Source organism: Coregonus lavaretus (genome assembly GCF_964263955.1).
Source record: "Coregonus lavaretus genome assembly, chromosome: 18".
In the NCBI taxonomy this organism is placed as follows: domain Eukaryota; kingdom Metazoa; phylum Chordata; class Actinopteri; order Salmoniformes; family Salmonidae; genus Coregonus; species Coregonus lavaretus.
Window position 1 is genome coordinate 50,158,304 of NC_140005.1, and position 25,606 is coordinate 50,183,909.

General features: G+C 44.1%; 1 protein-coding gene across 1 annotated transcript in view; it reads left to right on the forward strand.

Annotated features, from left to right (window-relative positions):
- The window catches only part of LOC311145668 (phospholipase B1, membrane-associated-like), a gene marked incomplete at both ends in the record, with an annotated part of 147,455 nt that overhangs the window by 25,492 nt on the left and 96,357 nt on the right, over positions 1–25,606 (forward strand). Inside the window, 5 exons of the mRNA XM_084181931.1 lie at positions 4,267–4,367; positions 4,556–4,637; positions 4,809–4,913; positions 20,241–20,336; positions 20,552–20,623. Coding sequence (XP_084038057.1) covers positions 4,267–4,367; positions 4,556–4,637; positions 4,809–4,913; positions 20,241–20,336; positions 20,552–20,623 — 456 coding nt within the window. The remainder of the gene's footprint in view (positions 1–4,266; positions 4,368–4,555; positions 4,638–4,808; positions 4,914–20,240; positions 20,337–20,551; positions 20,624–25,606) is intronic.

Below are 25,606 nucleotides of genomic sequence, written 5' to 3' on the forward strand. Positions count from 1 at the left end.
CGCTGGAGGGTGGAATGGACGGACCCTCCGCAAGACGTCCGCGGGTAGCCAGCAGGGTATCCAGCCTGATGGACATATCCACCAGCTGGTCGAAAGTGAGGCTGGTGTCCCTGCACGCCAGCTCCCGACGGACGTCCTCACGTAGGCTGCATCGGTATAGATCGATGAGGGCCCGATCATTCCACCCTGCATCTGCCGCCAGAGTACGGAATTCGAGCGCGAATTCCTGGGCACTTCTCCTCCCCTGTCGGAGGAAGACCAGACGCTCCCCCGCCGCTTTCCCCTCCGGGGGATGGTCAAACACCGCCCTGAAGCGGCGGGAGAACTCGGTGTACGTGATGGTCGTGGCGTCGATCTTCCTCCACTCCGCGTTGGCCCACTCCAACGCTTTTCCGGCCAGGCAGGAGATCAGGGCGGACACGCTCTCATGCCCTGAAGGTGCCGGGTGCACGGTGGCCAGGTATAGCTCTACCTGGAGCAGGAATCCCTGACACCCAGCCGCTGTCCCGTCGTAAGCCCTCGGGAGAGATAGTCGGACTCCTCGAGGTTCCAGCGCTGGAATGGGCGGGCTGGCCGATGGTGCTGGCAGGGCGGGCGGTGGTGGAGGCGAACCCCAGCCTCGGAGTGTGGTAATCACCTCCTGCAGGGCGTTCCCCATCTGCAGGAGTTGCTCTTGCTGGTCCCGAACCTGGGCTTCCAGTCTCGTCTGGACTGCTTCGGCTCCTGGTGATTCCATGACTGGTGTATGATTCTGTCAGGGCGTGTGTAGGTGTAGTGTAGGAAATCAAATGCAGGACGCCGACGGTAGGTTCCAAATGCTGTATTTCTGGCCCAACACAGGCAACAGGACAACTAAGCCCAACAGCTAAACTACGCACAAGGCGAAAAGGCAAATGCGCACAAACAGGTGCGACAAACGAAATGGTGCACGAACAAGTGCAACTGTGCTCCAGCGCAGTGGAGAAAATATGCTCAACCGAGCAAAACACAACACTGACGAAAAACAATCATACACAACACATGACAAACACAACGAGAAACTTATAGGACACTAATTACGTAAAACAGAAACAGGTGTGACACAAACAGACAAAAGCAAACGAACATGAAACATCTATCGGTGGCAGCTAGAATTCCGGAGACGACGAGCGCCGAAGCCTGCCCGAACAAGGAGGAGAGGCAGCCTCGGCCGAAACCGTGACACAATGCTAATGCTTGGACAGGGATTTAAGATAATATTTATATGTCAAGAAAGAGGAGAAAGTGAACTTTGCACTAGTGGGTGTTCATATTTTTGTGTAGTTAAAAAATGCACTATTTAATTCATTTGACATTTTTACAAAGTAGCTCACCCATAATGGAGGCCGTTTCCAACAATAAATAATTTTATTTTTGTATAAATACCTGGTTTGTACACAATGTACAGCACATGTTGCTTTGGTAAATTCTAGAGCAGGGTGTTTAGACTAAGAAACAGATAGGTATCCTTTTCTTAAACAGTGTCTGTCTAATGGTGAATAGTATTGTATTTGTATTTGTATTTATTATGGATCCCCATTACTCTTCCTTGGGTCCAGCAAAATTAAGGCAGTTATACATTTGTAAAAACATTACAATACATTCACTATGTTTGTGTTGCTTCACAGTCCCCGCTGTTCCTTAAGGTGTATTTGTATCTGTTTTTTAAAAATCTAATTTGAGTTACTTGATGTGGAATACAGTTCCATGTAGTCATGGCTCTATGTAGTACTGTGCACCTCCCATAGTCTGTTCTGGACTTGGGGACTGTGAAGAGACCTCTGGTGGCATGTCTTGTGGGGTATGCATGGGTATCCAAGCTCGGTGCATTCAACAGGTCAATACCTCTCACAAATACAAGTAGTGATGAAGTCAATCTCTCCTCCACTTTGAGCCAGGAGAGATTGATATGCATAATATTAATGTTAGCTCTCTGTGCACATCCAAGGGCCAGCCGTGCTGCCCTGTTCTGAGCCAATTTCAATTTTCCTAAGTCCCTCGTTGTGGCACCTGACCACACGACTGAACAGTAGTCCAGGTGCGACAAAACTAGGGCCTGTAGGACCTGCCTTGTTGATAGTGCTGTTAAGAATGCAGAGCAACGCTTTATTATGGACAGACTTTTCCCCATCCTAGCTACTGTTGTATCAATATGTTTTGACCATGACCGTTTACAATCCAGGGTTACTCCAAGAAGTTTAGTCACCTCAACTTGCTCAATCTACACATTATTCATTGCAATATTTAGTTGGTTTAATGAATAATTTGTCCCAAATACAATGCTTTTAGTTTTTGAAATATTTAGGACTAATTTATTCCTTGCCACCCATTATGAAACGAACTGCAGCTTTTTATTAAGTGTTGCAGTCATTTCACTCGCTGTGGTAGCTGACGTGTATAGTGTTGAGTCATCCGCATATATAGACACACTGGCTTTACTCAAAGCCAGTGGCATGTTGTTAATAAAGATTGAAAAAAGTAAGGGGCCTAGACAGCTGCCCTGGGGAATTCCTGATTCTACCTGGATTTTGTTGGAGAGGCTTCCATTAAAGAACACCCTCTGTGTTCTGTTAGACAGGTAACTCTTTATCCACAATATAGCAGGGGGTGTAAAGCCATAACACATCCGTTTTTCCAGCAACAGACTATGATCGATAATGTCAAAAGCCGCACTAAAGTCTAACAAAACAGCCCCCACAATCTTTTTATCAATTTCTCTCAGCCAATCATCAGTCATTTGTGTAAGTGCTGTGCTTGTTGAATGTCCTTCCCTGTAAGCATGCTGAAAGTCTGTTGTCAATTTGTTTACTGTAAAATAGCATTGTATCTGGTCAAACACATTTTTTTTCCAAGTTGCAGGCACTAGTTACAGTTTGAAGCTTTCTCTTGAGTGGGCAGCCTGATGAAAGCCAGTAAATATTTAAATCACCCAGAAAACATACCTCTCATATCACATACATTATCAAGCATTTCACACATGTTATCCAGATACTGACTGTTAGCACTTCGTGGTCTATAGCAGCTTCCCACAAGAATGGGCTTTAGGTGAGGCAGATGAACCTGTAGCCATATTACTTAAACAGTATTTAAAATGAGAATCTCTCTAAGCTTTACAGGAATGTGGTTCTGAATATAAACAGCCACACATCCACCTTTTGCATTTCTATATTTCTGTAGATATTATAACCATGTATTGCTACCACTGTATCATCAAAGGTATTATCTAAGTGAGTTTCAGAGATTGTCAGAATATAAATGTCATCTGTTACTAGCAAATTATTGATTTCATGAACCTTGTTTCTTAAGCTACATATGTTAACATGGGCTATTCTTAGCACGTTTCAGGGATGCTTGATTGTTTTTCTTGCTTTACTGGGAAGCTTAACAGAGGTAGACATCCCCAGGTTATTTATGTTAGTGTGAGCTGCACACAGTGGACTTCCTGCGAGGGCACATCACCACAGTGCTAACAGTATAACTCTGGTTCATAGGCATATGATTACTGCATACAATAGCTGTAGGATCAGCAGAGGCATTCAGGGCAGTAAGTTACTTACATTGTGTCTTCCAAATCCCCTGGAATAATGTACATTTGCTGAAGCATTATGACAACTCAGCGACACAATGGTAGGATTAAATGAGCTGGGCCTGGGTCAATGCCACGATTTAGGGAGAGCAGAGGGCCAGATATTATGGGGCGTTTGTTGGTATCAAGTAGTGACCCAATCAGTTCTTTAAAATCCATCTTCAGCTGTTCTGAGCTACCCTTCATAATGTCATTCGACCCCACATGAACCATGACAGTATCAGCCCCCGGTGACTGATGCACAGCCTCTGGAACCAACCTGATGATATCCAGAACTTTTGCCCCAGGAAAACACAAAGTCTTTGCCCCAGGTACAGATATATGCCTCACCATCGAACTCCCTATCACAATAGCTGGAATGATCCGGCCTCTGCCGTGTCTCGAAGCTAATTGCGAGGCCAGAGCCACAGAACTCACCTGAGAAAAGGGCTATGGTGAAAGCTATAGTAAATTGTGAAGAGGCTGAATTCCATTAATTATCTGGACGTAATTATACAATGTTTATGTGCTATAAATCAGTCAATATTTGGTAGATTGTTTTATTTCAGCATTGTGTCTTACACCATTATCCAGCTGTTACATTTATAATTACTGTACCTGTACTTGACCATTAAACAGTGCATGCCTACGAATGGTGTACAATGTGTTCTGTACGTGTTTAGGTCCCCCGTGTCCTGGTGAATCTAGTAGAGCTGATGTACATTATTCCCCTACGGAGCCTGCACCAGGACAAGAGTCTGGGCTGCCCTAGCTGGTTTGTAAAGTGAGTGGGGCCTTCATTACCATAAATACATAGTAAGTAAAAGTTATGTGAGAAAACTAACCACCTTTGTAATGAGGTATTGTATATCTAAGGTATTTATCATGTCAAAAAGTCAATATGTAAAGGAATCAATCAAATCTCCCATTTCCTTTTGTTTTCATATTTCTCAATGGGTCTGTTTATTCTAGCATATTGTGTCGTTGTGTGATGAAACCTACGGAGGGCTCGATTGAACTCCAAAAGCTCACAGACCTCAACAGAGCCTATCAGGTACTACACATACCTCTCACTTTGGCTGTATTTGTATGGTTCTGGGTAGATATGGGTAGATGCATTAGCTGGTAGTATGGAAATAATGTCTGTGGTGATTCATTTCTTTTTATGAATCAAGTTTTCTGCATCTGTCTGTCTGTCTGTCTCTTATCTGTCTATCTGTTTCAGCGTGGGATGAGGGAGCTAGTGGACTCAGGCCGATATGATACCCACCCCAACTTCACAGTGGTACTGCAGCCTTTCTTCAGAGAACTGGTACTTCCTCTGCTGTCGGTAAGAACCACTCTAGTTTCCTTTTGATTATCTCAACTTTGTATTTCCCTCAATAATCTCCTGTTCTGTTTCCTGTACTTAACATTACATTTTCCTTACTTGAGATACTTAAACTGGTTACACTTTATTGGAAGGGGTATACATAACGCATTCATAACACCTTTATGAAACCATTCATGTCCCCTTCGTAAATGTTGCAGTTTCATTCATAACCTTCATAACCAGTGGCAACACGTTATGTTTTGAGCCCCACCTGTTTAGCTAAATATATATATATATATCAAATTCAATCAATCAATCAAATGTTATTTATAAAGCCCTTTTACATCAGCAGATGTCACAAAGTGCTATACAGAAACCCAGCCTAAAACCCCAAACAGCAAGCACAGTGGCTAGGAAAAAAAACTCTAGAAAGGCAGAAACCTAGGAAGAAACCTAGAGAGGAACCAGGCTCTGATGGGGTGGCCATCTGATGGCTGTGCCGGGTGGAGATTATTTAAGGCCAGATTTTTCTCCAAGATGTTCAAACGTTCATAGATGACCAGCAGGGTCAAATCATAATCACAGTGGTTGTAGAGGTTGCAACAGGTCAGTACATCAGGAGTAAATGTCACTTGGCTTTTCAGAGCCGGGCATTTAGAGGTTGAAATAGCAGGTGCTTTAGAGAGAGGGAGTTGAAAACAGCAGGTCTGGGACAAGGTAGCACGTCCGGTGAACAGGTCAGGGTTCCATAGCCGCAGGCAGAAGAGTGGAAACTGGAGCAGCAGCAGTACAACCAGGTGGACTGGGGACAGCAAGGAGTCATGGTCCTAGGGCATGTTATTTTGGCACTAATATGTGTCACATATCAGTTTGCAAACAATGTCATAAATATATATATATATATATATATAAATAATTTGAGTTAATAAAGCTGCATACAAACATGGTCTCCTTTTTGCTTTCTTGAGTAAGGCAGCTCCAAAATGCAGGTGTTTCAGCCTAGCTCAGTGCTTCTGTGGTGGTGGGGCAGCCAGTGGAAAATACGGAGCGTAGGGGTTGGTAATGTTCTCTAGTTGCTCTGGGATTAGCTCAGTGTTCTGTCACTCATGGGAACACTACGTCACCGCAAAATCTATGGGTAGAGCTAGAAAATACAAGCCCCTTGGGTGCTGCCATAAACATACATTAGAAGTGCCCATCCATGAAGGCTCAAGGTCATTGGCCACAGATAAAATGACGTCAAATCACGTTATATCTACCATAGTGTCACGATCGTTTACGGACGAGACGGACCAAGGCGCAGCGTGATAAGCGTACATGTTTATTTAAGTACTGAACACACGACAAAACAACAAACGAAACGTGAAGTCCAAGGTAGACAAAATAACATACCTCACACGGAACAAGATCCCACACAGACTGGTGCCAAACAGGCTGCCTAAGTATGGTCCCCAATCAGAGACAACGAGCTACAGCTGCCTCTGATTGGGAACCACCCTGGCCAACATAGATCTAAACGATCTAGAACCTAAACATAGAAAAACTTAACATAGAAACTACACACCCTGGCTCAACATTTAAGAGTCCCCAGAGCCAGGGCGTGACAGTACCCCCCCCCCCCCCAAAGGTGCGGACTCCGACCGCACCACATAAACATAACAGGGTAGGGGCCGGGTGGGCATTCCGTCTCGGAGGCGGATCCGGCTCCGGGCTTGACCACCACTCTCTCTCCACCTCCCTGTTGCGCCCCTGGTCTGGTCTGGACCTCGGCGCGCTGCTTCCCCTCTCCTTCCTCCCACGAAGTACCAAGCCCTGTCTGGACCCTGGTGTGGGAGACCCCGAACCTGGAGAGGGGCTGACGTCTGGGTCTGGACTGGAACCGCTGACCGGAACTTGACCCGACGACGGTGGATCGGACTGCTCTGGCTCCGGAGTGGAGCTGCTGACCGGAGCTGGACTGGACCCCGGTGGAGTGGATTGCTCTGGCTCTGGAGTGGAGCAGCTGGGGCCGGGCCGGACTGGGAACACGCACCACTGGCCTGGTGCGGGGAGCAGGAACGGGCCGGACTGGGCTGACGACGCGCACCACTGGCTTGGTGCGGGGAGCAGGAACGGGCCGGACTGGGCTGGGAACACCCACCACTGGCTTAGTGCGGGAATCAGGAACGGGCCGGACCGGACTGGCGACACGCACCACTTGATTGGTGCGAGGAGCGGGACTGGGTTCCTTCATTAACCCCCGCTCCTTCTGCTGCCTAACCAGCTCCTCTCGCCGTGCCTCTACACCTTCCTTCTGCTCCCTCTGCACCAATGACCCCCTTAATCTGGCGGCCTCCTCTGCTAAACGGCTGAACCGCTCTATCGCGGCCTCTTGCTGCCTCGTCGTCCACGGCGTGAGCCCCCCCCTAAATTTTTTCGGGGCTTGTCTCTTCCCCGTGATCATGGACTCCATCCCTCTTGCCAGACTCTCGCTCATCTCCTCCCAGGTCCATCCTCTCTCCTCATCACACTGCTTGATCCAGGATTGGTGGGATCTTCTGTCACGATCGTTTACGGACGAGACGGACCAAGGCGTAGCGTGATAAGCGTACATGTTTATTTAAGTACTGAACAAACGACAAAACAACAAACGAAACGTGAAGTCCAAGGTAGACAAAATAACATACCTCACACGGAACAAGATCCCACACAGACTGGTGCCAAACAGGCTGCCTAAGTATTGTCCCCAATCAGAGACAACGAGCTACAGCTGCCTCTGATTGGGAACCACCCTGGCCAACATAGATCTAAACGATCTAGAACCTAAACATAGAAAAACTTAACATAGAAACTACACACCCTGGCTCAACATTTAAGAGTCCCCAGAGCCAGGGCATGACACATAGCTTTGATTGGAATGATCATGTCAACATCACACTTTCAAAATATTAGCTAGCTAGACAAGCAGTCATCATCATGCATCAAATCAGCAATCTACTGGCAAATCCTTTTCAATCCTTGTCATATGAAGAGAAATTATAGATAAAAAGTATCGGTGCTCATCGGCCATTGGACATAAACATTACACAACAAGTTGGAAATCGCAAATTCAACAATGAGTTCTAAGGCGCCACTGCAGCCCCGGTTTCAATCCCAGGCTGTGTCACAGCCGTCTGTGACCGGGAAACCCATGAGGCGGTGCACAATAGGCCCAGCGTCGTCCGGGTTAGGGGAGGGTTTGGCCGGCCAGGATGTCCTTGTCTCATCGTGTTCTAGCGACTCCTTGTGGCGGGCCGGGCGCCTGCAAGCTGACTTCGGTCTTCAGTTCGACAGTGTTTCCTCCGACACATTGGTGCGGCTGGCTTCCGGATTAAGCGAGCAGTGTGTCAAGAAGCAGTTTGGCTCTTCTTTCAACCTTTGCTGAGTCCATAGGGTACTTGCAGTGATGAGACAAGATCGTAACTACCAATTGGATATCACGAAAAAGGGAGTAATATATTGGCCATGCTGTCAATCCAGCATGACTTCTGCCGGTTTCAAAACAACTGGAAACTCGGAACTGGGAAATCTCAGACTTCTGCTCCGACTGGGAAAATATGGAAAATAATATTGGATGGTCATCCTACTCGGAATTCCATGTCGGGATTTCGGGCCTCTTTCTAGAGCCCACAAGATGGACCGCTGTGCCACCTTCTTGTTCAAGTGTGCACAGCACAACAAAGTGAGTCTAAAAATGTATTGTATGCTGCTGCATAAACTTGGTGTACAGGGAGAATACTGTAAGAATGGCCCATGTTCTGAATTCGGTCGCTGTACATTTTAAAAGTGATGAACAAATAGTTATATTGACTACGTCCATCCTAGCTCGGTCATTAAATTACGGATTGCCGCTCATCGTTCCCTTATGCCATAGTTAGTACATCTCAATTGACAGTAGAAACCACATTTGATTAGGCAAGTCAGCCATACCAGCTATGTTTTTTTAAAAGGCAGTAAATGAGGTTGAATGAACTGTTTCGCTGCCAGACAAGGCTCCGCTGATAGCCAGGTGTAGCGGTGGTAAGGATTCACTCCTTACCAGGCAAGCTCAATTATACAGTATAAGCACAGCTAGTTATAATACCTTTGTATGTGTATTTATTAAGGATCCCCATTAGCTGCTGCGCAGCATCTACTCTTTCTTGGTTCCAAACAAATTAAGGCAAAAACAAAATGTAAAATACAACATTTATAATACCACCATACATACGTGTGTGTATAGTGCGTGTGCTGGTGTGTGTGTGTGTGTGTGTGTGCGTATTCATGCGTGTGTGCCTCTGTGTGTTTGTCTCCTCACAATCTGCATTGTTCCATATGCTTTTAAAATCTGATTTTACTGCTTGCACGAGTTCCATGAGTTCCATGTAGTCAATCAATCAATCAATCAATTTTATTTTATATAGCCCTTCTTACATCAGCTAATATCTCGAAGTGCTGTACAGAAACCCAGCCTAAAACCCCAAACAGCTAGTAATGCAGGTGTAGAAGCACGGTGGCTAGGAAAAACTCCCTAGAAAGGCAAAACCTAGGAAGAAACCTAGAGAGGAACCAGGCTATGAGGGGTGGCCAGTCCTCTTCTGGCTGTGCCGGGTGGAGATTATAACAGAACCATGCCAAGATGTTCAAAAATGTTCATAAGTGACAAGCATGGTCAAATAATAATCAGGAATAAATCTCAGTTGGCTTTTCATAGCCGATCATTAGAGTTTAAAACAGCAGGTCTGGGACAGGTAGGGGTTCCATAACCGCAGGCAGAACAGTTTAAACTGGAATAGCAGCAAGGCCAGGCGGACTGGGGACAGCAAGGAGTCACCACGGCCGGTAGTCCCGACGTATGGTCCTAGGGCTCAGGTCTCTCAGTTGGCTTTTCATAGCCGATCATTTAGAGTTGAAAACAGCAGGTCTGGGACAGGTAGGGGTTTCGTAGCCGCAGGCAGAACAGTTGAAACTGGAATAGCAGCAAGGCCAGGCGGACTGGGGACAGCAAGGTGTCATCATGCCCGGTAGTCCTGACGTATGGTCCTAGGGCTCAGGTTCTCAGAGAGAAAGAGAGAACGAGAGAATTAGAGAGAGCATACTTAAATTCACACAGGACACTGGATAAGACAGGAGAAGTACTCCAGGTATAACCAACTAACCCCAGCCCCCCGACACATAAACTACTGCAGCATAAATACTGGAGGCTGAGACAGGAGCGGTCCGGAGACACTGTGGCCCCATCCGAAGAAACCCCCGGACAGGGCCAAACAGGAAGGATATAACCCCACCCACTCCGCCAAAGCACAGCCCCCGCACCACTAGAGGGATATCCCCAACCACCAACTTACAATCCTGAGACAAGGCCGAGTATAGCCCACAGAGGTCTCCACCACAGCACAAACCAAGGGGGGGGCGCCAACCCAGACAGGAAGATCACGTCAGTAACTCAACCCACTCAAGTGACGCACCCCTCCCAGGGACGGCATGAAAGAGCACCAGCAAGCCAGTGACTCAGCCCCTGCAACAGGGTTAGAGGCAGAGAACCCCAGTGGAGAGGGGAACCGGCCTGGCAGAGACAGCAAGGGCTGTTCGTTGCTCCAGCCTTTCCGTTCACCTTCACACTCCTGGGCCAGACTACACTCAATCATATGACCTACTGAAGAGATAAGTCTTCAGTAAAGACTTAAAGGTTGAGACCGAGTCTGCGTCTCTCACATGGGTAGGCAGACTGTTCCATAAAAATGGAGATCTATAGGAGAAAGCCCTGCCTCCCGCTGTTTGCTTAGAAATTCTAGGGACAATTAGGAGGCCTGCGTCTTGTGACCGTAGCGTACGTATTGGTATGTACGGCAGGACCAACTCGGAAAGATAGGTAGGAGCAAGCCCATGTAACGCTTTATAGGTTAACAGTAAAACCTTGAAATCAGCCCTTGCCTTAACAGGAAGCCAGTGTAGGGAAGCTAGCACTGGAGTAATATGATCAAATTTCTTGGTTCTAGTCAGGATTCTAGCAGCCGTATTTAGCACTAACTGAAGTTTATTTAGTGCTTTATCCGGGTAGCCGGAAAATAGAGCATTGCAGTAGTCTAACCTAGAAGTAACAAATGCATGGATTAATTTTTCTGCATCATTTTTGGACAGAAAATTTCTGATTTTTGCAATGTTACGTAGATGGAAAAAAGCTGTCCTTGAAACAGTCTTGATATGTTCGTCAAAAGAGAGATCAGGGTCAAGAGTAACGCCTAGGTCCTTCACAGTTTTATTTGAGACGACTTTACAACCATCAAGATGAATTGTCAGATTTAACAGAAGATCTCTTTGTTTCTTGGGACCTAGAACAAGCATCTCTGTTTTGTCCGAGTTTAAAAGTAAAAAGTTTTCAGCCATCCACTTCCTTATGTCTGAAACACAGGCTTCTAGCGAGGGCAATTTTGGGGCTTCACCATGCTTCATTGAAATGTACAGCTGTGTGTCATCCGCATAGCAGTGAAAGTTAACATTATGTTTTCGAATAACATCCCCAAGAGGTAAAATATATAGTGAAAACAATAGTGGTCCTAAAACGGAACCTTGAGGAACACCGAAATGTACAGTTGATTTGTCGGAGGACAGACCATTCACAGAGACAAACTGATATCTTTCCGACAGGTAGGATCTAAACCAGGCCAGAACTTGTCCGTGTAGACCAATTTGGGTTTCCAGTCTCTCCAAAAGAATGTGGTGATCGATGGTGTCAAAGGCAGCACTAAGGTCTAGTAGCACGAGGACAGATGCAGAGCCTCGGTCTGACGCCATTAAAAGGTCATTTACCACCTTCACAAGTGCAGTCTCAGTGCTATGATGGGGTCTAAAACCAGACTGAAGCATTTCGTATACATTGTTTGTCTTCAGAAAGGCAGTGAGTTGCTGCGCAACAGCTTTTTCTAAAATTTTTGAGAGGAATGGAAGATTCGATATAGGCCGATAGTTTTTTATATTTTCCGGGTCAAGGTTTGGCTTTTTCAAGAGAGGCTTTATCACTGCCACTGCCACTTTCCATGTAGTCATGGCTCTTTGCATTTTCCAGAGTCCGTTTTGGACTGTGAAGAGACCTGGTGGCATGTCTTGTGGAGTATGCATGGGTGTCTGAGCTGTGTGCTAGTTGTTTGACAGCTCAGTGCTTTCAACATGTCAATAACTCTCATAAAGACAAGTAGTGATGCAGTCAATTGCTCCTCTACTTTGAGCCTGGCAAGATTGACATGCACATCATTGATGTTAGCTCTCCGTGTACATTTAACATCTTCTTCCAACCCCTACTGCCACTTTAAAGGGGAATCTCACCCTTGGGGAATCTGGCCTTGTTTTCATCAGGTCCGACGCATTTCTAGGACAGTGAGATCTATTTCACACATAATTGTGACAACGATGAGACAGCCTATGAGGAGGAGGTCAGAGACCTGGCAGTGTGGTGCCAGGACAACAACCTCTCCCTCAACGTGAACAAGACAAAGGAGATGATCGTGGACTATAGGAAAAGGAGGGCCAAACACGCCCCCATTCACATCGACGGGGCTGTAGTGGAGCGAGTCGAGAGTTTCGAGTTCATTGGTGTCCACATCACCAACAAACGATCATGTTCCAAACACATCAAGAAAGTCGTGAAGAGGGCACAACAATGCCTTTTCCCCCTCAGGAGTTTTGGATGGGTCCCCAGATCCTCAAAAAGTTATACTGCACCCATCGAGAGTATCCTGACCGATTGCATCACCGCCCGGTATGGCAACTGCTCGGTATCCGACCGTAAGGCGCTACAGAGGGTAGTGCGTATGGCCCAGTACATCACTGGGGACCAGCTTCCTGCCATCCAGGACCTACAGTGGCTTGCGAAAGTATTCACCCCCCTTGGCATTTTTCCTATTTTGTTGCCTTACAACCTGGAATTAAAATTGATTTTTTTTTAGGGTTTGTATAATTTGATTTACCCAACATGCCTACCACTTTGAAGATGCAAGATATTTTTTTATGTGAAACAAACAAGAAATAAGACCCAAAAAAAAGAAAACTTGAGCATGCATAACTATTCACCCCCCCAAAGTCAATACTTTGTAGAGCCACTTTTTGCAGCAATTACAGCTGCAAGTCTCTTGGGGTATGTCTCTATAAGCTTGGCACATCTAGCCACTGGGATATTTGCCCATTCTTCAAGGCAAAACTGCTCCAGCTCCTTCAAGTTGGATGGGTTCCGCTGGTGTACAGCAATCTTTAAGACATACCACAGATTCTCAATTGGATTGAGGTCTGGGCTTTGACTAGGCCATTCCAAGACATTTAAACCACTCAAGTGTTGCTTTAGCAGTATGCTTAGGGTCATTGTCCTGCTGGAAGGTGAACCTCCGTCCCAGTCTCAAATCTCTGGAAGACTGAAACAAGAATTTCCCTGTATTTGGCGCCATCCAACACTCCTTCAATTCTGACCAGTTTCCCAGTCCTTGCCGATGAAAAACATCCCCACAGCATGATGCTGCAACCACCATGCTTCACTGTGGGGATGGTGTTCTCGGGGTGATCAGAGGTGTTGGGTTTGCACCAGACATACCATTTTCCTTGATGGCCAAAAAGCTACATTTTAGTCTCATCTGACCAGAGTACCTTCTTCCATATGTCTGGGAGTCTCCCACATGCCTTTTGGCGAACACCAAACGTGTTTGCTTATTTTTTTCTTTAAGCAATGGCTTTTTTCTGGCCACTCTTCCGTAAAGCCCAGCTCTGTGAGGTGTATGGCTTAAAGTGGTCCTATGGACATATATTCCAATCTCTGCTGTGGCGCTTTGCAGCTCCTTCAGGGTTATCTTTGGTCTCTTTGTTGCCTCTCTGATTAATGCCCTCTTTGCCTGGTCTGTGAGTTTTGGTGGGCGGCCCTCTCTTGGCAGGTTTGTTGTGGTGCCATATTCTTTCCATTTTTTAATAATGGATTTAATGGTGCTCCTTGGGAAGTTCAAAGTTTCTGATATTTTTTATAACCCAACCCTGATCTGTACTTCTCCACAACGTTGTCCCTGACCTGTTTGGAGAGATCCTTGGTCTTCATGGTGCCACTTGCTTGGTGGTGCCCCTTGCTTAGTGGTGTTGCAGAGTTATTTTTTTTATTTCACTTCACCAATTTGGACTATTTTGTGTATGTCCATTACATTAAATCCAAATAAAAATCCCTTTAAATTACAGGTTGTAATGTAACAAAATAGGAAAAATGCCAAGAGGGATGAATACTTTTTCAAGGCACTGTATATACTAGGCGGTGTCAGAGGAAGGCCCAAAAAATTGTCAAAGACTTCAGTCAACCAAGTCATAGACTGTTCTCTCTGTTACTGCACGGCAAGCAGTACTGGAGCGCCAAGGCTAGGTCCAAAAGGCTCCTTAACAGCTTCTTGCCCCAAGCCATAAGACTGCTGAACAGTTAATCAAATGGCCACCCGGACTATTTGCGTTGAACCCAATTCATGTTTATGCCATGTTTAATGTAAATTGAGCTCTCTTCGCCGTCATCTTGTAAATATCTTTGCCAACTTACTTTTACCTTGTGCAGAACTAGAGGTTGGAAGCGCATGTTGGTACCATCTACAACATACACAATTTAACCACCCCACTAATTGTATTGATCACTAATAGACTGGCTAGCTTAGCACACCTAACATGGACATTTCAATATTGTCCATTTGCTGTTATCTAACTAGCGTCACTAAGTTGGCAACAAGATTGCTAGCCAGCTGAGACTGGCTGAGAACCAACTAAGCAACCATAGATGATGTATACATATTCATCATTGCTACCAACACACAAACAGAGCATGAGTTAGCTATATCTACAATTCTATTTTTTGTAATGGAGTGTTTTCCAAACAAGGGTGGAATAGATGGCTACCAGATTGAGATACTGTTATTTGCTAATATTAGCTAGCTTACGTTAGCTAATGTCAGTCAAAGATAGAACGAACAAACATGTTTACTCGGCTACCAGTCTAGCTGTGACTACTTTGGCATAGGCGGAATTGACTGACAGTGTGTTTACCAAAAAAGATAGCTAGATGATTTAGCTGATGGCTTTCAGAGTTCAATACAGGACAGTAACATTAGCTAGCTAGCTAACTTACCTAGCTAGTCCAGCTAACGTTAGGCTACATCTAATCGAGAATTTTGTGGAAAATTCGTCCTTATACTGATCAAAGAACCAAAGTATTTCCAGAGTTTTTGTAGAATTAAGATAGACTTTATTACAATTAGACAAATCAAGGTGGTCTGCAGAGCATCTCATTTTCCACCTCCCAGCTCTCAGTTTATATTGTCATTTTACATACGTTTTAGTTTAACCTCTCCCTCTTTGGTTCCCCCACCACTGTTTCCAGTTTCCACCTCGACCGCTCCGCCCACTTCCTTAGTTTATGATAATGGGAAATCTGACTTCTCCTCCTTCTATGTATTCAGTTTGGAAACAATGGTGATGTGACCAACCAAGCCTTGTCATGCAAATATAACAGCCCTGTCATGTAAAAATAATCATGTTCAGTTTGAACTCTGTTCAACCCTGGCTTGACCTGGAGATTGATTGTGGACATGGCAGGTCCAGAATCAATCTCTCAAACATACCCAAGCCTAACCACTCTGCCCCACCCCATGCTGTAATTAATCAAGAAGACGCCCAAGGAGAGACAAAGGGTTTAGCCTGAACTCTGTTCAACCCTGGCTCGTTCCAGGGATATGCCTAAGAAAAGCCAAAGGGCACCAGTCTGGTTTTAGTCACTGATAAGATAAGAAAACTGAAGACATTCCTACTTCACAAACATTCCTATTTCACACACACATCAACCCAGTGAGAGGAACCAATTAAGCTCTTGCCTAGCAACAGAGATGCACCAATGTAAAAATTCACATCAATGTAAAAATCCACATCAAGAATCTTCTGTTTTATTTTGAAGTAAGAAAATAAATCATTAGATCGCCTCACTTCTCAGCCTGAAAATCCCTCTGATAATCTTTGGTCGCTTTTTCCCTTGGAGATCAGATAGCGCCCACGGCCCGCAAGCCGGTGGGTTCCTCTGATCAGAAGAAACGTAACAAAAAATACACTGCTCAAAAAAATTAAGGGAACACTTAAACAACACAATGTAACTCCAAGTCAATCACACTTCTGTGAAATCAAACTGTCCACTTAGGAAGCAACACTGATTGACAATAAATGTCACATGCTGTTGTGCAAATGGAATAGACAACAGGTGGAAATTATAGGCAATTAGCAAGACACCCCCAATAAAGGACTGGTTTTGCATGTGGTGACCACAGACCACTTCTCAGTTCCTATGCTTCCTGGCTGATGTTTTGGTCACTTTTGAATGCTGGCGGTGCTTTCACTCTAGTGGTAGCATAAGACGGAGTCTACAACCCACACAAGTGGCTCAGGTAGTGCAGCTCATCCAGGATGGCACATCAATGCGAGCTGTGGCAAGAAGGTTTGCTGTGTCTTTCAGTGTAGTGTCCAAAGCATGGAGGCGCTACCAGGAGACAGGCCAGTACATCAGGAGACGTGGAGGAGGTCGTAGGAGGGCAACAACACAGCAGCAGGACTGCTACCTCCGCCTTTGTGCAAGGAGGAGCAGGAGGAGCACTGCCAGAGCCCTGCAAAATGACCTCCAGCAGGCCACAAATGTGCATGTGTCTGCTCAAACGTGCAGGAATCAGGCTCAGACGTACAGGAATGTGCCGGAACACTCGCGGCACAGTACGTGGCTCCGCATAACACGGAGCCTGCCCAGTCACACGCTTCTTAGCATGAGTACGGGGAGTTGGCTCTGCTCTAACACTGGGCTCCGCCAACCACCCTTTTAGCCCCCCCCAAAAAAAAATATTGGGGCTGTCTCTCGGGCTTCCTCCTCGGCCGGCACCCTCTGCGTTGCCGCTGCTCTTCTCTATAGCGCGCCTCCACAGTCTCCTCCCAAGGATGGCGATCCATTCCGGCCTGAATCTCCTCCCAAGTCCAGGATCCCTTCCCGTCCAGGATCTCCTCCCAGGTCCAGGCTGTCTGCTCCTGGACACGCTGCTTGGTCCTATTTTGGTGGGATCTTCTGTCACGCTCGTTTAAGGATTCGTGGAACCAAGGCACAGCGTGATAAGCGTACATATTTATTTAGTACTGAACACACGACAAAACAACAAACAAACGATACGTGTAAGTCCAAGGTAGACAAAATAACATACCTCACACGGAACAAGTTCCCACACAGACTGGTGCCAAAAGGCTGCCTAAGTATGGTCCCCAATCAGAGACAACGAGCTACAGCTGCCTCTGATTGGGAACCACCCTGGCCAACATAGATCTAAACGATCTAGAACCTAAACATAGAAAAACTTAACATAGAAACTACACACCCTGGCTCAACATTTAAGAGTCCCCAGAGCCAGGGCGTGACAAGGATGTGTTATTTTAGTGTTCCCTTTATTTTTTTGAGCAGTGTAGTACAGTATGAAGACAGGCAGAAACTGCTTCTCCAATAGAAATCCCGATCACACTTGTAGGCAATTTCATAGCGATGATAGTTACCACAGCTCATGCGCAGAAACACATCATTGGTTCTAACGGTCATGTCGCACCGAACTGCATGTCTAGGCCATCAAATCAAAGGCACTCCTTCGATATAAAATTGTTTTTGACAAAAATGAAAACGTGTCAGTTTATGACTTTCAGTAGGTTGTAGTAATGACAATTTCAACTACTTAAGACATTGGCTCGAATCTAGGTTTTGCCTTTAGATTTCGCAAAAATTAACAACTAAGGACACATTTTTCACTTCTCCCATTGACTTTCCAAACCCTGGTATGGTCTGTCGAGTCTGCTTCGCGACCCATTCCCGGAAGTATTGTGATGTTGCGCCTCTGGGTTTGAAAGCTCTGTGGTCACATCGTGAATGAGGAACAGTGTGCTTTGTGGCACAAGGTCAGTGTTTATCTTATTTTTGTTGGGTTGCGTTCAGCCTGAAGTGGTAGGCTAGTACAACCTACCTCACTGCACCCAAGCGTCAGTCAGGCCTGCAACATTAAAGGGGTATACCCACGATGTTGGTACAGGTACTTTTGTTTGGGTTCTTTTATATTGTGTATTTCTCATTATGATTGTATAATGTACTATTTCTTATTAGTATCAGTAGCTAAGGTGATATTTCTCAACCATAGTATACCTGGTTAAATGTGTTTTCCAACATTGACAAGGATGTTCATTTAAACAGATGTTCATGCCATTTACTGTATTATACCATGTTGATTACTGGTTGAGTGAATCCCTTTTATTGCCAGTGGCCATATCCTGTTCATTTTTGTCTGTCATTAAACTTTGAGTCCTTCTATGAAGGCCCGCTGGTATAAGAGTGTGTTGTTAATTCTAACCATTAAGAGTGCATTTTCCAACATAGTGAACTACAACATGTATGCTAATTATATGGTGGGGACTTGTTAACCTGGTTTAGGATATTACACAAAGTCAGAGGATTGTGTGTTAGTCACAGATCAATATTCAGGTCATATTTCTATTCTGCAGTAAACGGGGGGTGTTACATGACCATTCATGAATTTCAAACCATAGTTATATAGTATGGCTGCATGAAAAAAAATTATGATCAAGAGATTCCGAATCAGAGTAGCGAAAAGACACAAGGTGTTTTGTCAAAATGTAACCTATTATGTACAAATTCATTAACAGGGTAGCTGGAAGAAAATATTTGAAAGGCCCCCACCAGATGGCAATGCCGCCCCTTTTTCAATGTAATCGCTGTCCTAGAGCAGAAATGTTAGTTTAGGTTCCACCTCTGAAGAATGATGCAGGCTGCTAATACATTTCCACTAATTGGGGGTGGACACTTTGTGGTGATTTCCACATGGAGTGGATAAATAACAAGTAGTGTATGCAACATGACTGGTTTAAATGTGTATGATGTGAGAATGTATGTGTATGTGATCCTTTTAATGGAAGGTGATGCCAAAGAAAAATGTCCATCCTGGATGGACAATAACGTTTTATTCTATTCTATTCTAGTAGGGTATTGACAGCCGTCAGTGTAGCTAGCTAGCATGCTAACGTGATCTAGGTAGTTAATGTTATCTGTTGTTGCTGTTTTTTTTATGGCCTACACCATATTCAAAAGATTAGCCAGGTATTGCAAAAAGCTATTTGGCTCAGCTCAGTTCGCGACTTTGCAGGTGTTTCTGATTAATAAACATTGCCATGCTGGTGGGTGGTAACATTCAAATAAAACCCAGCCCTGAAAAGAAACGTAGACGGAAAAATCAGCACGTCATCTCATAGAGGAGAAACACGCAATTCACACAGAAAATATCGAAGTTCAAGCCCAATCATATCATGCTTTGACTAAAATTATGACTTATTGACAAATCGTTGTGCAACATTATGGGTAAGTTATGGGAATAGTTTTTCAGCTGAAAAAAAAGTGAATTTTCGCTCTTATGGGTGTTTTAAAATGGGTTTCTTTAACTTTTGGGATAACTGGACAGTAAAGGTAAAAGGTGGGTCTATCACAAAACATGGGTTTATCACTCCCATAGCAATAAACTTCGTTATTATAATGTAATTAAATGCATTTATCCAAAAGTTCTAAGTCATTAATTTGCAAATTTGGAAAAGTGGGAACAACCTCATAGTATAACGAATTGTTCTTAATAAGACCAACTAAACGAAGTGGCGTTTATTTGCAAACATTAATATAATCAGAAACTCCCAAGTGTTATCTAACAAATTACATACGAAACTGATACCCTTGTTAAGCTAAGTAAGGGATAAATGCCGACGATCTGTACATTACCTTGGAAATAATGTACGACACGGTGAGAGGCAACATTCATATACAGTATATGGAAGTATATTATATATGGAAGTTTAGTTGCTTACATCAAATGTTTTCTTAAATGTTTGTTGTATGGCATATATGAGGGGAGGTGTGCCCCTTTCTGTCCAATGAGGTCATTTCTGGAAAACATTTCTGAAAGTAAAAATATGGTCACACTTTAGAATTGGTATCACATATTCAGTTACTATGCCCTTATTAGTGCTATGTAACTACCTGTGCATTCATACCTATTTCAAGGTTATTACATCATGAATTCCCTTAACTTAATGGAATAATTATGCAGTGCAAAGTGTTATTTCTTTACTATTTGCATTGAGAGGAGCTCTAGCTCTGAGAGGAGCCCCTCTTGAAATGTATATGAATATCCTCCTGTATTGTATGCATGGATTCATACTGTTAACGACTGGACTATCATGCATGCAGGGAATAATTTTGTGATGTATTCTTCATATTGCCTCTTTTAGGATGGCCGTCCTGATCGTTCCTACTTCTCTCCAGACTGTTTCCACCTCAGTCAGAAAGCCCACTCCCTCATGGCCCGTGCTCTATGGAACAACATGGTGGGGGCTCCTTTCATACAATTACAATCATTCTACAGTTTTTAATAATATTAGCTGAAGTAGCCTTACGATGAATAGTGGAACTTAACAGTTACATATTTTAGCTGTGGGTTTTGTTTTATTCCCCTTCTGAGAAAAACTTCACAGGTGCAAGTACTTCATAAATCTTTTGCTGTAAAGTTGCACAAAGTGACTTGATTTGACCTTTCTCTCAGTTGGAACCAGTGGGGAACAAGACCTGCACCCAAGACTTCTCTCCTGGCCTCTCTTTGCAGTGCCCTTCTAAGGTAACATAGCATACAGATAATACACTGAAAAAGTGTGACATTTCACTGCCGGTGTCCACATTTTTTCTTCTTCTTTTAAAAACCCCTAGAGTCAATTGACACATCCTTGCGTCACCAAGTGAAGTCATTTTGAGTATTGAATAGCTCCCCGTGTGCTTATGCTAGAGACTTACCATAACATGATGCTTGTAAAAGCCCTGTTTTTCCGGCCAAGAAAATAGTCATGAAATCGCCTGTAAAACCCAATCTGTTTGAGCTACAAACTAATAACTGTTTGAGCTACACCACCATTGAAAGATAAGACTCTCACTAACACGACAGTGTCATTTGTTTTGCTCTACGACATCCACAAGCTTTACGGCAGTTGTCTGAACTCTGACGCGGACGTTCTAATTTTTGAAGAGGTCTTCTCACAAAACTGACTGTCCAGACCGGACCGTTTGAGCTAAATGTATAAGTCACCAATGTCAAAACGGGAGACTCTCAAGAAGGTGTCGGTTGTTTTGCTCTATGACGCACACAAGCTTCAGGAGAGTTGTCTGAAGGTAGCCTTGTACCGGGCTGTAAAAATGGCACAACTTGCATAAGGGGTCAAAAGTGCCACTAATAAAGGGACCAAACATCGGTCATCTCTCAGACATAGGACAGACTCTTCAAAACCTTATTCCTTATGATACATTTTTTTACTATGTCATTTATGAATGTGTTATGGGATATAACAGTAAAGGCCAAATTCCATATTTGATTTTTTTAAATGTCTATATTTTTTTTATGCCTACAGGGGTCCTAAAATTCTAAATCAAAACACTGGGTGAGGCGGACCTGTCACTCCAAAACCAGTTGAACAATGCATTATCTTAGGCTCCCGCTTAACCCAACCTACATGGAATGAATGCGCCAAAACATTGCAACCCCCCAAAAAGGCAGTGAAAGCAAAGGGCAGGGTAACGTAAACCAAAGATATAAAAAAAAATGCAGGTAAAGAGGGAAGCGTTTCATCGCAATCGCTCCATCATTGAAAAGGTTTCACTGATTTTTTTTTTTTTGCATTCATTTACAATTCATTTGTTCTTGCCTTTCCTAATTATTTTCTTGCAGCATTATTTATTTTGCTCTTATGGTGGAAATTCAACACCAGGGACACCTGAAGTCAATATTAAATGAATCACTCTTTATTATCACTTAACTGGAGAGGTTAAAACAAACACACGTACAATGTACAAGTCTGCCACAAGCTCCGCCAGGCGGTCCCTTCAGTCCTCTTATATACTGCTACACAAAAAAGCTACATAGGCAATGTTCATAGAGTTGGTTCCTGCAGGTGACTGGCTGTTATCGCGCGGGCTCCGTTTCCTAAGAAACTGAGCAACGTCTCCTATCTTAACTTCCAGAACATATTCTGGGACTTCTGCCAATTGGTTTGAGGAGGAGGTCACAGTTACCTGAGAGAAGATGCATACTGTGTACAATTCAAGGTCATCTCTTCAAACATAACATTTTCCATTATACTCCCTCCTTTTATCACTTCTGTGATAACGATTGTTACATTTTAAGGTAATCATTAGATTATGGCTTAAACTATCAAAGGAGGTTCTATAAAAATACTTCTATTAAAAGTAAGCGAAATGAACCCATAAAACCACAGACACTTTCAAACCCTTCATTCTGGGTTGTATAATCCAACTAGTAACTGATCCTTATTTCATAGCCCTTACACTTGTAAAACCATTGCAGTAGAATGGTTTAACTTAAGACCTTCGCTTCATACAGTTACACACATGCTTCATTACACAATTTAATTTATGGAAATACTATCATCATAATAAAGGTAAAATCTACAGGCAAGGTTATACTTCTATCAACGGGAGTGAATCTATAAAAAAAATACACACACATACACAAGGGATCTGTAGACTCAGAGGTAAATACATCTCTCAATGTTTATTGTTTCCATAGCTCTTACCACAATCGGGTTGCATTGACATATGTTCTGTACTAACTGTCCCTGGGATATCAACAAGTCAAAATATAAAACCTTTTGTTTAACAAATCCGCTAGGGCCTTCAAAAAGTTGGTGCTGACTTATCAGCTCAATATTCGGTACTAAAACATTTACTTGGATCTACTTCAATTATGGACAGTGTTCCACGTAATGGAAACAGATTCTTGATTTAGATGACATCACCTTCTAAACTTGTCAAACAAAAACAACCTTCAATTATCACTCATCGTCCTTATCTACATGGGGAAAGGGAAGCTCATCCAGCGTCGGCAGCTCATCAGTCTCACCATCCTCTTGAGGAGCATTAAACAAGTGCCCCCTTGACCTGCCCAAACCCACATACCCAACACTCTTTTTGCCCAGGTGTAAGGTTAGCAATCATTTCTGCTCTAAAGAGGAACAGATTGACCTCATGGTTATGAGGGCCCAGCAGGGCTCTCCTTCTCGGATGACCATCTACTTCTGGGCCACTACTCCGGGCCTGCGTTCGTCCCTTTGGCTCAGGACTCATCTCACCCTCTGTCAGGTTTCTTACAAGAGGAATTCGAACCAGGATCTCTAGTGGCACAGTTAGCACTGCGATGCAGTGCCTTAGACCACTGCGCCACTCAGGAGCTCGTCTGCAGTGCGACACGTGGATCCAGGTATTCTTTCAGCAACCTTCACCGCAGTGGGGGTGGTCAGAAGAACTTGGTACGGCCCTCTCCAACGGGGGTCCTTCCAACTCTTTCTCCTGAAGTCTTTGACCACCATGAAATCCCCTGGGTTTAAACAGTGCTCAGCTCCACCTGCCAGGTTCAGCAAAGACGCCTTCAACCGGGGAAAGAGAGTCTTAAGAACACTGTTAAGGGTGACACAGTACTCAACCATGTCTTCCTCCATTCCTTGCAGGGACAACCTGTCCGGGGGAAAAGGTGTATTAGTCATCCACTAGGGACGGCCAGTCAGCACCTCGTGTGGAGAGAGACCAGTGACTGTATGGGATCTGCCTCTCATACTCATCAGTGCCAATGGAGGCACATTTAGCCATGTCAGGCTTGTTTCACCAATTAGTTTAATCAATTTTGTTTTCAGTTTGGTTCGCCCATTCTACCGCACCCCCAGATTGAGGACGATAGGCACAATGGGTTCTCAAATCAATCTGCAAAGCCTCTGACAGGGACTGAACAATCTCATTCACAAAATGTCGACCATTGTCGGAAGAGATTTTTTATGGCAGACCACACCTGGGTATGATCTCTCTCACGAGTGCTTTCGCCACAGCAGCCGCTGTGGCTTTCCTGCAAGGGAAAGCTTCAATACATTTAGAAAACATGTCAATAATCACCAAACAATACTTGTTCCCCTCACAAGGGGTCAACTCAATGAAGTCCATCATTAAGTGCTCAAAGGGTCCTTCAGGCATTGGATGGGACGCAGGGGATACTGAAATGCCGCGAACAACATGGTTAGTCATGCAAATCAAACATTTCTTGCAGAAATGTTCTGCAACCCAGTAAAACCTATTGTACACCAATATTTATTTACAAGATCGACCATCCCTTATTTACAAGATCCACCATCCCTCCTTTTGACACATTGTCTTGACCATGTGACAATTTGGCAAGGAATTGGAAAGTACAACTGGGCATGGCTGTTCTGCTCCACTCATCCAGCCATACACACGAGGCGTCCTTATGACAGCATCCAGCCCACTTGCATTTCTCTGATGCATCAGCCGTTGCCTGAAGAGCAACGATGCCATTAACAGAGAAAGGGTTAGTGGAATCAGGAACTGCTGCCATCTGTAGGAGGGGGGAAACAGAAGATGATGCAGCCAATTTAGCTGCGCAGTCAGCCTTAGCGTTCCCCAGAGAAAGGTTATCTTCAGAGGAAGTATGTGCCTGACACTTGATTACAGAAATAGAGGAGGGCAGTTGGACAGCCTGTAACAGAGACAAACAAGATTACTGTGTGCAATTTGTTTTCCAGACAAGTTCAAAAACCCTCTATTCTTCCACAATGTTCCATAATACAAACAAAGAAACATGCGTTTTCTATATATATATTTTTTTCTTTACCGTCTTTGAAACGCAAGAGAAAGGCAATTTACATTTTGGCCACTAGATGGCAGCAGTTTTTTTGCAAAGTTTCAGATTGATTCAGTGAAGCATTGCAATACTGGAGTATTTTGTCTCAAGTCTGCCCAAATGTGTCGAATTGGTCAATTGATACATTTTCAATTACATAACTATAGAGAACATATAAAAATGATATAGTAATACAAAATGTAAGTTTTTTACACTCCCAGGAATGTCATACATGATGGATCATTAGCTTATACCCTAACTTTCACACATCTAGATGACCGGGCTGGGTGGGTGTGGAGCCAGAGACAGCAAGGGTTCAAACTGTAGAACCCAGTTCCTACATTTGAATATAAAAATTGATTTTATCAAACATAACTATGCTACATTTTATCTCTGGGACCCTCAGGATGATAAATCAGAGCAAGATTACTGAATGTAAGTACATTATTTACCTTCAGAGGTGAATGTATCAAACCAGTTGTAGTGATACATTTTTTGTTGTTGTGCACTCTCATCAAACAATAGCATGATATTTTTTACACTGTAATAGCTACTGTAAATTGGAAAGTGCAGTTAGATTAACAAGAATTTACGCTTTCTGCCCATATAAGACATGTCTATGTCCCGGAAAGTTTGCTGTTACTTACAACAGTCATGCTAATCACATTAGCGCACGTTAGCTCAAACGTCCCCTAGATGGGACACCGATTCCGTAGAGGTTCATTGCCTCTAATCTATCTTTGGAGAGGGCATGACCCAAATATTTAATGGAGCTCCGGCATAATTGAATCTTACTGTTTCAATGTAGCCTTGAGGCATCACCGTCCATATAATTTTTTTTTATCAAGAAATTTAAATGAGAACCACTCCTGTGACTCTTCAGCCACAGGGATGCTAAAGAAAGCATTAGCT